We start from the raw sequence: 15,749 nt of genomic DNA on the forward strand, positions 1-15,749 counted from the left end.
TGGCCCTCATGTTTTGTATCCCAAACTTCATGAGAACTTCACAAAATTACTTCAAAAAATGGAACATTTTGTCTAAAATGCCAGAGCATTTAAAAATCTGCTTTAATCATTGGCTTCTCTGTTTGATTTGGTAAATTTTTAAATACTATCCTATCTATCCATAAAGCCTCATGGCAATCAAAAGTGATCTTGTTGTTGCTATCCGTATCAAGCTATACGGATGAAGAATTTACAGATTTCAGGCTGCTGGGAACATACACTCAAATCTATTCAGAGAGGCAGAAGAAAAAAAAAGTTCGTATTAATCAAAATATCTTACGACATTAGGCATTTTGAATACAAATGTGATAGAGACCTTTTACAAGTAATACTCTGAGCTCACACAGATATTGTATAGCCCTAATTGAGGGGTAAGTGAACAGCTCCAAAATGTAGTCTTCTGCATTTGACAAAAATTGGAGAACTTTCACTTTATAAATTTGACAGCTTCTTTGTTTGTCTTTCATTAATAAAGAATGGGATTTAGAGGTAGATCCTTCGGTAATATTGGACTGCTACTGAATTTTACCACATGGCCTGAGATACTAGGAAGCACCGATAGTGGCTAATAGTGATTTCTAATGACTGTAATCCTAATTAAGGTGTAGAGCATTTACAATTAGAAAAGGTAGTACCTCAATATGTCAGTTGCACTGTGAGTAAATACTGAGGTTTTATTTTTACTAATGGCCACAGCATTTTTCCATGGTCATTTTTATGCTATAGGCCAGAATGATGTTTTTTAATTTACAGCAGTTGTATGAGAGCTATAGGATTAGTGGTTTGTTCTTCTTTTTCCTGTTTCCTGCTGAAAGTCAGGGCATCTTCATTCAGTTTTCATTAGTAGAGACACCAGCAATGAATAATAAAGCATGTGCAAATCTAACCTGATGCTGGTTTATACCATTTACTTCCTTCTTTTAAATCTCTTAAAACCAGACCTCTGTGATGTGCCACTCTGCAAAGGTCATCACCTAGCCCCAGTGCGTTTGGTAGAGAAGGATTTGGCAATTCACGTGTGCGAGTTTATACGAACAGTAAAACTGAGCCCCTCTCACCCTTCAAAGCAGTGTGCTACTGTCAAGACCCATCTCTTCGCAATCAAAACACAGCCACATATGTGTCCACTTGGCTCACTCTGCAGGGAGCACTGCCAGGGCCATCGGCCTGGGCGACTGGTCCTGCCACCAAGGATCCTCTTGTTCATGCGAGCAGCTGGGCGACGGCCACAGTCTGATGAGAAACAGAAGCAGGAGTTAATCATTGCCACAAAGGCAGTGCATACAAGACCTGCAAGAAAACTGGTCACAGAATGATAGTAACAGAGTCATGAAATTACACTGAACAATACAGTAAATGAAGTCATCAGCAACCACACAGTAATATCAAACACATCAAGCCATTTTTATCCTTCCTTCATATCAAAGGATTTAGTCTCCTGATACTAATTTTGACTGCTCAGCCTGAAATATTGGCCAAGCTACATTTGGGCTCCTGACTTCCCTTCTCTCAGGAGTTACCAGACTGCCCTCGGAAAGGTTTCCTGGTTTTATGTCCTTGTCTTTCTGTCAGCTAGCAATGTTTGAGCTAATTTGCACTATCCATAAGAACTGCTGCTGCAAAATCCGCTATGCAGTAACAAGGCTTTTCTTAAGCCAGGTGTGAGGCAAATGTCACACTGTTTACTCAGCAAGGCGGCACCAAGCTTGCTTTGCCTGTGGAAATTACTAAGGGACAATATTCAAAGATTTGAAGATACCCAGTACTTTGACTGTTCTACTTTATAAGCCATTTCCACCGGAAATTACAGCAGATTCCCATCTGCCAGTTACTTTTCTGAACTAGTTAGCCCTTCCGTTTTTTTCACTTTCTGTACTGGATTTGTAAGATGCCAGACCTATTTATCCTGTTCGCGCTCAGTCTCATTTAGAGAGCAGAAGAACATCACCAGTTTCTGCAACCAGCCCCACCCCCCAAGGGAGGATATGCTGCCATTGCATAGATCTGTGGGAATTTAGAGGTGAGGAAATAAATTGGAGCAATGGTTTTTTGTAAATTATAATTCTTACTATTTCACTTAACTTCAGAGGGCATGGGGTTTTAAGTGCACTTAAAGCAACATATGTCAGAAGCAAACACCTTTGGCAGACTCCTATGAGTTTGGTGGTTTTTTTCTGAGTAGTAAATGTTTTGATTAGTTTCCCAAATTTAGGTCATGCTTTGTGATTCATTTTCCCTGTGTCAACCTAATTCATAATTTAAGTGTTCCTCAGCAAGGCTTTCCTTGCCTGTAGAACACGATTTCGCTGAAGATGAAGAATTTCTGCATTTTCAAACCACTTAAACTTGCACAGTCTGCTGTGCCTACAGACTTGGTCTGTAGCTTTCTAGTTCAGGTTCTTCTGTCACCTTGAGCTTCATAACTAAACAGATCACAGCTAAACAGATCACAGCTAAACAGATCACAGCTTCAACTCCCAAACAGTCTGCTAACTACTCTGGTGGTAAAAAATTAATTTTGTGGGGGCAGGACTGGGTTATAGCAATACACAGCCTCGTAGTCAAAAATAAGAAAAGCTGATGAAACTGAACAGAGTAGAGGGGAAAAAAAAACCCAATGCCAATCTGGATGTTGCAGCTCTAGTCAAGTTTGAGAATGAATCCATACTAAACACCTGCATTTGTTAAAGTAATTTAACACATCCTGTGAAACATTTTTGTTTTATATGCACTTCTCTCTTACCTTCTTTAGTGCATAAGAGAGCCACTTTGCTTCTGCTTTGACACATCTGTCTAAATATGGAAACAAGAACATGGTGAAAATCTCAAATAATTTATGTCATTTTTATCAATTTGCAAATAAGCACAGGTACTGTACTCACTGTTGTGAACCAGCTGTTAAAAACTCCCCCAAACTGTAAAAATAAACACAAGGAGCTCCTTATGCCAGATCATCCCCAGTTTCCAGTATCTACCTGGGGGTGATTCAAAATACTAGTTCAGCTTTACAATGCATTTCATGAGTGGGTGCTACATATTTTGCAGACTACCCTGCCCTCTGGGCACTGATCCAGCCCTGAGGTCAGCTGGGATGTACAGTTTGTCAAATATTAATTTATGGCACCTGAAAGCAGACTGACATTCTCCTTTTCCTTACAGCTGAAGGAAACAATTTTCTTTGAAATACCTTTGATAACAACTGATCTTTCATGCCCTAAAATTTCGTGTGTTTAGAAAAAAATCGAGGAAGTTTGTAAAAGTGAGTATTAAAACAAGTAAAAAAATCGCTTCTGTTGAAAATGTTCAGATGATAGAGGAAATAAATGATTCTTCATATAAAGAAGGGAGATCTTTTTTAAAACATTGAACATTGTTGCTCAACTAACTGAGATCCTGGCTTCTCATCAACTACCTACATAGTTGAGTTAATTAAAAGGAATATACCACCATCTGAAGCCAGAAGAGCTACTAAGGAAACCTACCGCAAGCAGATACAGCTTCTGCTGAAGAAGATATGGTCACTACAAATATATGAATCCAAACTACATAGGCTGCAAAAGATGGTAAGATGTTGCTGCAGGCTTTGCTATATAGTACTTAATGGCCTTTCTTGGTCAGCAAGGATTTAATGAAGCTGTCTGGTCTAGGTGCTTCAAGGGCATCACCTCTATGTCACTCAGATGCTGTTAGTCTAGTAGAATGGGCCCCTGTTCACAGAATCACTAGGATGGAAAAGAGCTTTGAGATCATCAAGTCCAACAGTACCGGTCCAGTACTAAATCTACTGTCCGCTACTACATCATATTCCATATCTTGCAGCCCAGGCGGCCAACCATATCCTGAGCTGCATCAAAAGAAGCATGCAGCAGGTCAAGGGAGGTGATTCTCCTCCTCTACTCCACTCTCATGAGACCACACCTGGAGTATTAGTGTCCAGTTCTGGAATCCCCTTCTAATTTCTTCTTAGAATATTGAGCTGTTGAAACTGGTCCAGAGGAGGGCCACGAAGATAATCAGAGGGCTGGAGCACCTCTGCTATGAGGACAGGCTGAGAGAGTTTAGCTTGTTCAGCCTGGAGAAGAGAAGGCTTCAGGGAGACCTTAGAGAAGCCTTCCAGTGCCTGAAGTGGGCCTACGAGAAAGCTGGGGAGAGTATTTTTAGAAAGGCATGTAGTGATAGGACAAAGGGGAATGGCTTTATATTGAAAGGGGGAAGATTTAGGTTAGACATTAGGAAGAAATCCTTCATGATGTGAGAGTGGTGAGGCACTGGCACAGGTTGCCCAGGGAAGTTGTGGATGCCCCCTCCATAGCAGCGTTCAAGTTTGTCATCCTCTACTGATAAGTGACTACCTACAGCAGTGAAATAAATCTCATTTATCTGTTACTTACCCATTCACTAGAAGTGCGTGTATAGTGGACGCGTTTTTATTCTTCCAGTTTGAGTGCAGATTCAGCCATTTTTGATGCTGCATTTCCTCATTCTGTATTACAATTTCTGTTTTGGATGGTCCTCTGAAACAAATGAAAGACATTCATATACCTTCCAGCAGGTATCTGTGTTACAATTATGAAGGTGAAGGGGCCCTAATGCCTCCTGTTTACTCCAAAGATACACAGCTGAATGTTATGTCAAAGCCATGTGTGGCAGAATCACAGATAGGGGAATGAAACCACCCCAAGGAGCCAAGTCAGCTAACATATTACTGTCACTTCCGTTGTATTTTCTGACAAGAACCAGAATTGAAATCGGGAAAAGCAAGAGCTTTCTGGTAGCATTTCCTATAGTGCATACATTGACATACAGTTTCTTTCCTCAAAAAATAAGTCTTCATATGTAGAAGAGGTAAAAGAAAAAAAAATTTCTTACATTCCTATTTTTGGAAATCTATTAAAACTTAACAGTAAAGAGCAATCTGGGTCTTGTTAATAGTGCTTGACAGTATCTTTAAATCCAAGCTCTCTGCTTAACAAAACAGAACAAATTACAGGTGACAACATCAAACCTGTCCTTCTGCAGGACATTCTAAAGACATATTAACAGGAAATTAACTGCAAATTAACAGGAATATCAAAGTAAGTTAGAACAGTTCACCAGGGTATATTTTCACGTATCCAAGTCCTCAGTTTAGTTATTGCTTCATAGACTCATGCAACTGAAGTAATTGCTGGTTTGGTAAATCTCAATTGCTAAATGGAAAAAAGAATCTCTTTTTTTAAAATTGCTTTACAAATCATGCAACTTTCGAGCACAGAACCATCCACGATTGATCAGCCATCAATCCTTGTCAATGACAAAGAATTTCATCGACTGCTCTCCTGAACACTGGTCAGAGGCCAAATTCTAAATACTACGGCATGAAAAACAGAGAAAAGTTCAGAAAAACTGTTATGTATCCTAAAACTTGCCTCTGAACCCAGTCTCTCATGGCAGCACCTAGTAATGCCAGCCAGGTTTAGTTTTTCTTTAAGTTCAGTTCTAAGTATTAATTATATTTCTTTTTAAATATTTACAAAACTGCAGTGTCCTTTACCCATTTGATTGTATAAATTAACAAAGATCAAAGAATTCTGTTTTATGGTAAAGTTGTCAGTGAAACCACATGGAAATGTTTTCAACAGGGCTGGCAGAATTAACTAGGCTTTGAGGTTATGGCCCTGCGTCCTGCCATTGCAGGACTTATTTTTCAGAACTTTCTCTGGGCATATCACACAAATATCATTTCACGATCTACTTCTCAGAAAGGGCAGGCAGATAATAACCAGCATTTTTAAAGACTGGTTTTTTTCCTCATTTAGAGAAACCTGTTTGCTGCAAAAAGAGCTTTCTTCTTCAGTGCCGGCTTTTAGCAAACATGTAAAACTCTCCTCTCTTAATTTCCTTTCTTTGCTTATTTCCCACTTTTCTTCCCACCAAACACACACAAACTTCTTTCCTTAGGATAATATTCTGCCTTGTGATCTTCTGTGAACAATTATGTTCATCATTTTGTAACTGTGTACAGTGACATTTTAAGTAGCCTTAAAAAATACTTCATCTATCAAATATGTGACTAAGAAATGCACAAAAAGGTTCAAATATTATGCCACCTGATGGATCCTAATCTATATCATCCCAAATAACAGATTATTTAGCCAAAACTTGCAGTTCTGAATTACAACTTCTAATGCTATAACCATCATTAAACAGATATATACTTTTAAATCAGGGCAACATCCTACAAGATACTTAAGCCTGTGTGAAATTTTATAATTATTAATACAAGACATTATACTTACTAAAAGTAAAATTACAGCTAGTTCTTATTTTCTTGGTGGTCACAGTCTGCACTCAAAACCAGTATGCCCTAAGTTATGTCTTTAGAATGTCTTCTATAAACATTTATAGAGCCATCAATATGGTAGAATCAAACCATCCTCTCTTGATGAGGTCTACACAAGGTTTTCTTTCAGATAGGCAAGGACCACCACTTGTCCCCTTTCATCTATTTTAATTAGAAGTAGCCAGAATGAAGGGCACCTAAGAGTCTCATTTCTAGCTGAAGAAAGCTGGAAACACTGGTTAGCATTTTGTAGAGACTAGAGCATACTGGGAATTGTCACAGAATGAGAGAACATGAGCTAAAAACATTAGAGGAAGAGTAAGGACTCAAGCTGGTGTGAGTGTCTGGGTCTGAGACTTTCAGCATCATATTAAATCTCTGCAGTAACTCTTCATATCAAAAAGAACTACGCTGAAGATTCTAAGCTCAAACTGCTCAAACATGATGCTCAACGAATACACTTTAGGGTACCTATAGTCTCAGTCTATGGTTTTCTCCAAGTGCCATAGTTAAGTAAACATACAACAAACAGCAGTGTTTTATTATTTTTTCCTCTTTACATTTGAAGTGTTAGAAATATCAAGCTTAGCAATAAAAGACAAGTGTCTTTCACATAGATTTTCATTAGATCCTGTACTATATTCAAGAATGAAATGGGATTGGGACCTATGAAAAAAGTTCTTCCACTAAACAGTTAACCCAAATAGTTAACTGCCAGAAAACAGCCAAACGGAATCTTATGAGGCCACCTATTCCATTCCCCTAACCCAAAATAAGATCAACTATATCTAAATTCTAACAGATTTTTGTCTGCCCTGTTTGTAAAAATCTCTAATGATGGAGATCCCTCAGCATTTCCAAGCAATATATTCCAGGATTTACAGTTAGCAATCGTTTTCTAATGTTTGTTCTGAGTCTTCCTAACTGTTATTTAAGATCATTACTTCTGTCCCATGGACATTTCACTGGAAATGGAGAACAGCTTATTTCTTGCTTCTTTGCAGCAGCCTGTTAGGTATTTGAAGGCTCCTATACCTCCTTCCCCCTGATTAACCAACAGAGTGATCAACCTTTCTTCACAGATCAGGCTATCTAGGTCCCTGGTCACTCCCACAGACTTATTCTGAACTCTCCCCATCCAGCCAAAACCTAACACAAGCTGAATATACCAGAGCGATGACACATAAAACACTCCTGGTTGATTCAGGCCATTTGTCCAGTCTGTCAAAAAAATGTATAAATTCTAATCCCATCCTCTAAAGTGTTTTCAGATCCTCTCAGCCTGATGCTGATTGACAAATCAAGTGTGCTCTCCACTCCATTGTCCGAGTGACTCACAACAACAGTGAATATCACCTCAGACACACTGGGCTGTGTTTAGCCCTACACTGATACCTCTTCATGGTTTGATAATGAATCATCAATGATCTCATATAATTTCACCTTTGTCTGTAGCTTCTTATTTCAAAAATTCATTTCACATAGTGTGAAAGTTAAAAATATATCACATCTACTCTTTCTTCCCCGTCACAATGTCTCTGCCTTTTCAAGGAATAAATTAAGTGAATCTGACATGATTTGTTATTGATAAATATATTCTGTCTGTCATTAAAACCTTATGCTTCTCTAATATTTTGTTGACAATCAAAGCTAGGCAACTAGCTTGTAAATCTCTGAATCTTCCTTTCTCCCTTTTTTATGAAAGATGGTATATTTAACAGTTTTCAGCCTTATGTAGCCATTCCCCACAATCTAAGGCAATTAAAAAAAATTTATTTGATCATTCTACAAAATCAGTCACTCATAAAATCAGGAAGGCAAGACATTATTGTTTGCAGTAGCAAAGTCTCAGGCTGGACTCAGTGGCAGGTGGGAGTTGGATTCAGGAACATATGGAGGGGTTCAGGGGCAGACAGACAGGTGAGGTCCTCCCTCAATGTCCATCATCGAAGAAAAGGGGGAGAGAATCCCAGTCCTCATGTTCCCCAAGATTTTATACCAAGTATGACTTATCTGGCATTGAATATTGGCCAGGCTGGGTCACCTGTCCTGTCCACACCTCCCAACAAGCAGTCCCTCCTTCACCAGCAGCTCTGGGATCACCTTAATTTACATAGGAATAGGTGTGCATAGCGGCCCCTCTGCACACCACTGGGCCATAACCTTGGTGATGTTAGAGGTTGCTAGGAGAGGTCGTGGATGCCTCATCTCTGGAGGTGTTCAAAACCAGGTTGGATGAGGCTATGAGTAACCTGATCCAGTGGAAGATGTCTCTACCCATGGCAGAGGATTGGAACTGGATGACTTTTAAGGTTCCTTCCAACCCAAATCATTTATTCTATGATTCTGTAAATGTCAGGCTAAAAAGTCAGAGAAAAAATGTTCTGCTTTAGCCCAAACCAGCACAGAAGACAGGGACTAATTCTAGGTTATGAAGTTAATATTCTGTTCATTGTTAAAAATAACACAATTTGGGGTACTTCCGTACAGTAATGGTTTTAATACCTCATTCTCCCTATCCCTCTGTGGAAAACTATCTCAAATGTATTAAATTCAAGTTTAGAATAAAATATAATCCATAAACTGGATTCCTTCTCCCTTCAAAGTAGCAATAATATTCCTCTGTTTGGCTCCTATATTTTCGTTGTTTTAATCCCCATGTGACAGAAGGCTTCAACAAGGAAGCCTTGTGTTATGCCAGCAGATAATTAATAACATGTGTATGGGCACTAATATAATACAAATTAGACCTTTTTCAGAGCTGGAACAACATCTGTTTCCTGTCTATACTTCCATACAGGTTAAGATGTTTCTTGATCTTGACCGGAATCCTATAAAGCCATGGCTGTGCCATAGAATATGGGGTAAGACATCTAAACCTTTTTAACAGCATTGAAATCAGAGTAATCAGACATTTTAATATGAAATATTAAAATGAAGATATAGAAAATGGAGATTTAAAAGATTCACAGTATTAACAGAAAACTAAAAGATGTATGATTAAATAGTTCTTACATTTTTTTGGTGGAAAGCAGGTAATTGCTGTGATATTTTCAGGTTTCAAAATGCCTACAGTCTTATGACCTAAATGATAGACTCAATCCTATTATGTGAAAAAAAAAATGTATATGCCTGCTTTTCTCTGTTACTTGAATTTTTGCACATTATAGGGTTCATAAGGTATAATTTTGTAGTTAAACTTTAAAAAGGCCACCTAAATTTAAAACTTCAAATAAAATGTAGATTTTCTTAGCTGGAAGTCTTAATTCAACTTCAAACTAAATGCCAAGTCCTTCATTTAAGGTTAAGTAGCTTTTAATTTCAAAAAGACGCAGGGCACATTTCAGCAAAAAACATTGTTTTGAAATAAAATTTTAAGTGTTTAATTTTAAAAAGCTGAAACCAAATAACATTTCAACTTTTTTTCCCCTGCTGAAACAAGTCACTGAATTTGACAAAATTTGCTGTTATTTTTATTCAGCATTGTCCTTTACAGAATCGGTATTTACTAAGAAATGTCCCCATGGCCCTACTGGTAATAACACATTAGCCAGAAAAAAAACCACTTCAGCTTTGGGTATCAAAGCAGATGAACTTGTTTTTTACTCAACACTTATTCTGCATCAACTGTTCCATAAAGCAGCTATTGCTTCAGTGTGTGTACCGCAGGATAGATTCATAGGGACTATTATTTTTTTCTGAGTTCCACACAGAAAGCTCTATCTTCAACAACTCATCGTTCAGACATGCTCAAGTTAAATGTATCCACTTGCCCAGATCACAGTACTTATTGCAGAATACAAATGAATGCAGAGAAATTTTCCTGTGTTTCCTAAGACAAGTCTGCTTTAATTCTTCAGGACGACACAAAGTATCATATTGACAAACAATTCTGAGCCCCAGTAATACTACAAGTTCAAATATTGAAGCTTGGGGAGACATCGTTATCTTTTCAACACGCTCTTTATAACAATCGTGTAATGTTTATGAAGTGGTGAAAGTGCCTAGATCTTAGTGAGCTTTTGTTCCTGCCACAGTTCACAAAATTTCATTACCTCTTTTCTCTGTGAACCATTTCCATACTAGGACTAACATTGCAGTGATCAATGATCATTCAAATCTAACTCTAGCACTCCGATTGTCCTAAGAAATTCATCAATGCTACAAACTACTGACCTTACCCTAAACCCATCTGATTGCAGGCCAGTTGACTTAAATTTTCTTGCCACTCATCCGCACAAACATGGTTTTCAGCAGCTGACCTGTGAATGGTCAGGAGCATCAAGGAATTCATGTTTTTAGACAGGGAAACTGCAAAGAAAAAGAACAACTTAACTATTAGTTCACATAGTTAGTTTTACCAATGGCATACTGAAAACATACAGCTACATTCAAAAGAGTTTTCCAAGATGCCAGCACTTTTATGATTTTATATGTTCATTAGCTATGTAATTTAAATCTAAGGCAACCACAGCTATCAGAACCTTGCTAAGATTGAACAACATGAGATACTAAACAACAAAGGCATCTTGAGGATTAGAATAAACCAGAATACTTTTGACACACTAGCACAGGTTAATGTAAGTTTCTGATAACCTTAATCTTGTTAAATGATGTTTTACCCCACAAATAGTCCAAGTGAAATCACTAAAGTAATTTGTGGGACAAATGCTGCTTGACATGAGTGATACCATCATTTGACCCTCAGCAATATGCACTATTCCTGTCACAATAATACGAGTGTAATTAGAGAATGAAAATAAATACTGTTGACCATTGCTTCTCTCTTAATCTGTACATAAAACTGAACTGCTTTTATCACACACAAAAAGCTTCTCAAAATGTACCAAAATGGAAATTTACATCCCTCCCTTTCTAGGATCCTTTAAAAGATGTTGGGTTGTGTGCATTTCTTCCCCAAATATACACTGGTTTTAGTTTAACTGTTCCTCTCACTTTTAATTTGATAGTACTAATCTTCACATCGTCAGTCATCTGCATTTTTCCTGTATGCTGAAGGTGCTCTTGCCACTCACCCCATGAGAAAGGTACATATTAATCCTAGTATGTTACTTTTCAAATATGCATCTCTAGAACTACTCTTCTCTGTGCATGTTTTATTAAAAGCATTTGCTTATTAATGTTTATACAATGTTAAATGTTTTAAAATGTTTACACAATCTACTTCAATATGAATACAAAAATACGTGTTTCTGTAAGCCACAGTACACTTTTTTCTGTGTTTGAAATGACATACAAAGCGTCTCAAAACTTGGTACTATAAACTACAGTCACGTACAGAAGTACTTGTTAACTAACTGAAATCTCAGTGGACATACTATCATTTTCTTCTGCTGCTTCTTCTACCACTAACTTGCTTCTTTTCATTGCAATTTTTTTTGAAATCCACTTTCATTTTTATTTAAAGACTAATACTTGGAGAGTTCTACTTTAACAATACACAAAAGCATGAGGCTTAATCTGAATATAGATAGCAAGAGTAGATTACATCATTCTGCAGGTCTTCAGCCAGTGCAAAGGGGACCTAGTCAGACCACCTTCATCTCATAAGCTCTGAATGTGCACCACTGCTATCAGTGGGAATTTCACACTTGATTTTCACAAGTACAGAATCAAGGCTTAGAAGTTTTGCCCAAATTAATTCTACATTTGAATGTCTTCCTACTCTCTCTTCTACTCACAATGCCTTCCAGATTGTCATACCAGCTACACATTTTAAAAGTTCTTTGTCATGTCACTTTTCTTCTATCTTTGCATTGTGACATTTCATACTGAGCCCTTCCTTTCTCTTTTAACCATGTTGTACATTTTGCTATCCTCTCAACCCAATGCGTCCTTGGCAATAAAGGAAGTTCCTCTCCACCACTGCAATTGTATTCTAAATCAAATCACCAGTGATTACTACCATCACCCAAGCACCTCTTCCAGGCAGAGCGCACCACCATGGAGACTTACCACAATCCCATTCATCTGAACTGTCACTGCAGTCTGCTTGCCCATCACACCAAAGCTCACGTGGAACACATTCATGGTTGGCACATTCAAGTTCACTCTCTTCACAAAATGCTGCAAGGACAAAAATATGTTTCACTCTGAGAAAGAAATGATCGAGGTGAAACTCACATTGAGATTGAAAAAAATTAAGAAGGATCAAGGTAGGCACAAATTAGATTTACGGAGCAAACAACTGAGATGATAGATTTGCAACAAAATTCAGGATGGAGATCACTGAGGCAGAAGGTGGTTGCTGCCACACGGTGGCAGAAAGTGTCACAACTCGAAGAGAAAGAAGGGTATCTAGAAATGCAAGATCTGTGATTACTTAGTATCATTTGTGTTCTTGTCCTGTCAAACTTGCCTAAGCCTCCCACAAGCTTTAACTGAAAATACTGTGTTCCATGCTTGTAGAGACTGCTACAAATCTGTTTATTTCTTCATGTTATTTAAAAAAAATATATTGTAACGTATATGTATTTCCTTTCATCCACAGCAATTCTACATTTTCTTTTGGATACTCTTTTGCTATTTAAAATCATGAAATTACTTTTACCTCCACTTTAGAGACGGTGAATTGATGTACAGGTAGACATGCTTCAGTTCACAGTCAGTCACCATATGCGTGTGGCAGCATTAGACAGGGATTTCCTCAATCTCTGTCCAGTGCAGGAATCACAAAAGCTTCCATTTGCAAATGACTTTAAGCTTTCCCCCAACCATAACAAACTCCCTCCCAAAAGGCGAGAGTGTAGCATTACAGTATTCTCCTCTCTAAGACAATTCTCTTCCATCTTCTATAAACCCCTCCATGAAGGAATTTTGAGAGCTGGAGGAGGGTAGGAGGGGAGAGAATGCATGGAAAGGAGCTGCATTCCGTTATACCGATGTCTGGCTATTGTATAGCACCTATACTGCCATACAAACCGAGCATTTATTTGCACCACTGGTGCAAAAACTCTACACCACAGTGAAAGCCATACAGATAGAGCAAGGAGTGCTGCCTACTCTGACACAAGAGATCTTTCTGACTCTGGAATAAAATGTGCAAAACTAGAAGAAGCTCTCTAACTCTGCCTTCCGTAGAGACTGTATTTCAAAAGCTGGAAGCACTCAGATGGGAAAACTTCGCTGTCATTTTGGAATGCCAATACAAGTGCCAACACATTTTGGAAAGCCTCAACACAAAAGCAGAGATGAAACATAGTCTGATAATTATGGACTGGCTTAACCTAAGCCCTCAGAGAATCTTTTCTCTGCCATGACCTTAATATGCGATCATGAGCAAATCAGCTTAATACCACTTGCTGTTTTTTCAGATTACAGCACACAGACCATGTGGAAGTCAAATGGTATAATCTTCAAAATGAAAAAAAAAAAATAAGAAACATTCTGTGAGCTGCCTCTTCTCTAAAAGAAACAAACTTAGATCTAGATATGCAGGCTGCCAAACATTTTCGCAAATATATTTATACACTCCATGTAGCACATAAAAATATGCCTGCCATCCTGTCCTTACCAAAAGAAGTCCAGAGACTCAGGAGGAACTTTTTAAAAAATTGTATAGTTATATCCTACAGTCCTAACAAAAATGCTGCAATACAGAGATTGCCCAGAGAATGAAAATTTCAGCTTTCAACCAAGTTTACCAAGCATCTTGTGCAGGCGGTGTCACCCAGAATGTCTTTTCCAGTTCCCTGTCTTGGGGACATGCCCATGCACCACATTTTCTCAAAATAAGAGAATTCAGAGTATCACTAATATGTTCATGAAAGTGAAGCTAATATCTCTAGGGACCCACTCCCAGCTTTGTATGCAGGGTGGGACCTGGCAAAGCAGTTGCCATTTGCATGTCTTCCATCTCTTCCCAATCCACTAGTCAGCTGTGTAATGGAAACAGAACACAAAGCATCTCCCAGAGGGGACCATGGGGCCTACTGCACATTGTTAGCACTTTGTGCCAGCTTACACTGTAAGCATGGAGAGTATGTCCATACTGTCAGTATACCATAATAAGTTTTGTGTATCTAATACTCATCACAGTTTGGATCGTAGAATGTGGAGCCAAGTAGGGAGACTGAGTCTAAGAGATGTCAAGCAGAAGAGAAAACAAATAAAGCAGGGACACATGAAATTTACTGAACAACGGGTCAGAGGGAAAATTAAGTGGCAATTAAGAAAAAAAGAGCAGTGAGTAACAAACCTATAAGGAATAGAATTGAGAAAGTTGGGAAGAAGAATCAAGAAGCTATAAGGAACAAAGAAAAGAAGCACAAATGCATAAGAAGGAGGAGGGAGAGAGAAAGAGAGGAACAGAGTGATGAATGAGACAGCAAGTATTCAAGGATGTGAACAACAGGATGACACTGCAGCAAAAATGAAAAGGAAATACAGAGAATGACTAACCCCTTCTGTCTGCATAAAACACTTTTACTTCATTTATTTTGCACCCCAAGATCCCCCAAAATGCGACCAGCTCTTTATGGGACTAACAAACTGCATAAGCCCTTACAGCAGTTCTTTTCATCCATCATGTCAGGGCAGTCTGGAAAACCATCACAGATCATAGTGTGTTTGATGCACAGCTTCTTCAAAGGACACTCCCAAAGACCCCTTTCTCTACAACCTGGAGGCAGAGAAGCATAGTTTTGAACCATTTGCATGCAATAACAAATCAAACATTTTCTTTTTCTTTAATAATCCTGAAACACTCAAAATATTTTCACTCGCAGTATAAATTTTAAAAGCTACCAGGAATAGTCACTAGTGAAGAAACAGAAATATAATTGTCACAGGGCACACTTAATAAATTAGGTATAAAATATATAACACTTCATAATAGTTCAGTGCATTTTAAATAATAACATGAAATGTAATTTTTTCTGGCAGTGCTGATACAGAATCTAATGCCCATCACAATGAAAGGTAGAGAGATGCTGTAAGTATTTACCACAGTTTTCCTTCTCCCATCTGAGACCAAGCCAGTTTGAAAAGATGAGAAAGGCCCAATGGCTGTATGGATCTTCATGAGGGTTCATTATTATGCAGAGAACACACTGTATTACTATCTCTTCAAAGTCCTACTATCTCACCTCTCTGATTTCAAGAGGAATATTTCTAACACTGTTGTCTAAGTGCTTTGACAGAAAGATTCCTGTTAGTCGGCAGGAGGAAATTAAGAATGGCCCAAGGCACACTTCAGAAAAGTGTTTTATCTTGTTCTATTTCACTATTTATTTCCATCAACGAATTCAACACTCCACTGTGACACCAGTTTAAATACTTTGATATACTAATGTCCTGCACAGCCAACATTCTGGTTTTATAGAAAGTCATAACAACAACGCATCCTCCTGACTAAAATAGATGGTTT

The 15,749-nt window shown here is 38.2% G+C and overlaps 1 protein-coding gene across 6 annotated transcripts in view; it reads right to left on the reverse strand.

Moving 5' to 3' along the window:
• Positions 1-15,749, reverse strand: part of CORIN (corin, serine peptidase) — a 136,729-nt gene that overhangs the window by 7,596 nt on the left and 113,384 nt on the right. For all 6 annotated transcript variants that reach the window (XM_054064705.1, XM_054064707.1, XM_054064704.1 and 3 more), the window contains 6 exons: positions 14,889-15,002; positions 12,338-12,448; positions 10,543-10,672; positions 4,431-4,553; positions 2,783-2,832; positions 1,098-1,272 (listed from right to left, as the gene is read on the reverse strand). In XM_054064705.1, coding sequence (XP_053920680.1) covers positions 1,098-1,272; positions 2,783-2,832; positions 4,431-4,553; positions 10,543-10,672; positions 12,338-12,448; positions 14,889-15,002 — 703 coding nt within the window. The remainder of the gene's footprint in view (positions 1-1,097; positions 1,273-2,782; positions 2,833-4,430; positions 4,554-10,542; positions 10,673-12,337; positions 12,449-14,888; positions 15,003-15,749) is intronic.

The sequence above is a fragment of the Cuculus canorus genome, chromosome 4, assembly GCF_017976375.1.
Source record: "Cuculus canorus isolate bCucCan1 chromosome 4, bCucCan1.pri, whole genome shotgun sequence".
In the NCBI taxonomy this organism is placed as follows: Eukaryota; Metazoa; Chordata; class Aves; order Cuculiformes; family Cuculidae; genus Cuculus; species Cuculus canorus.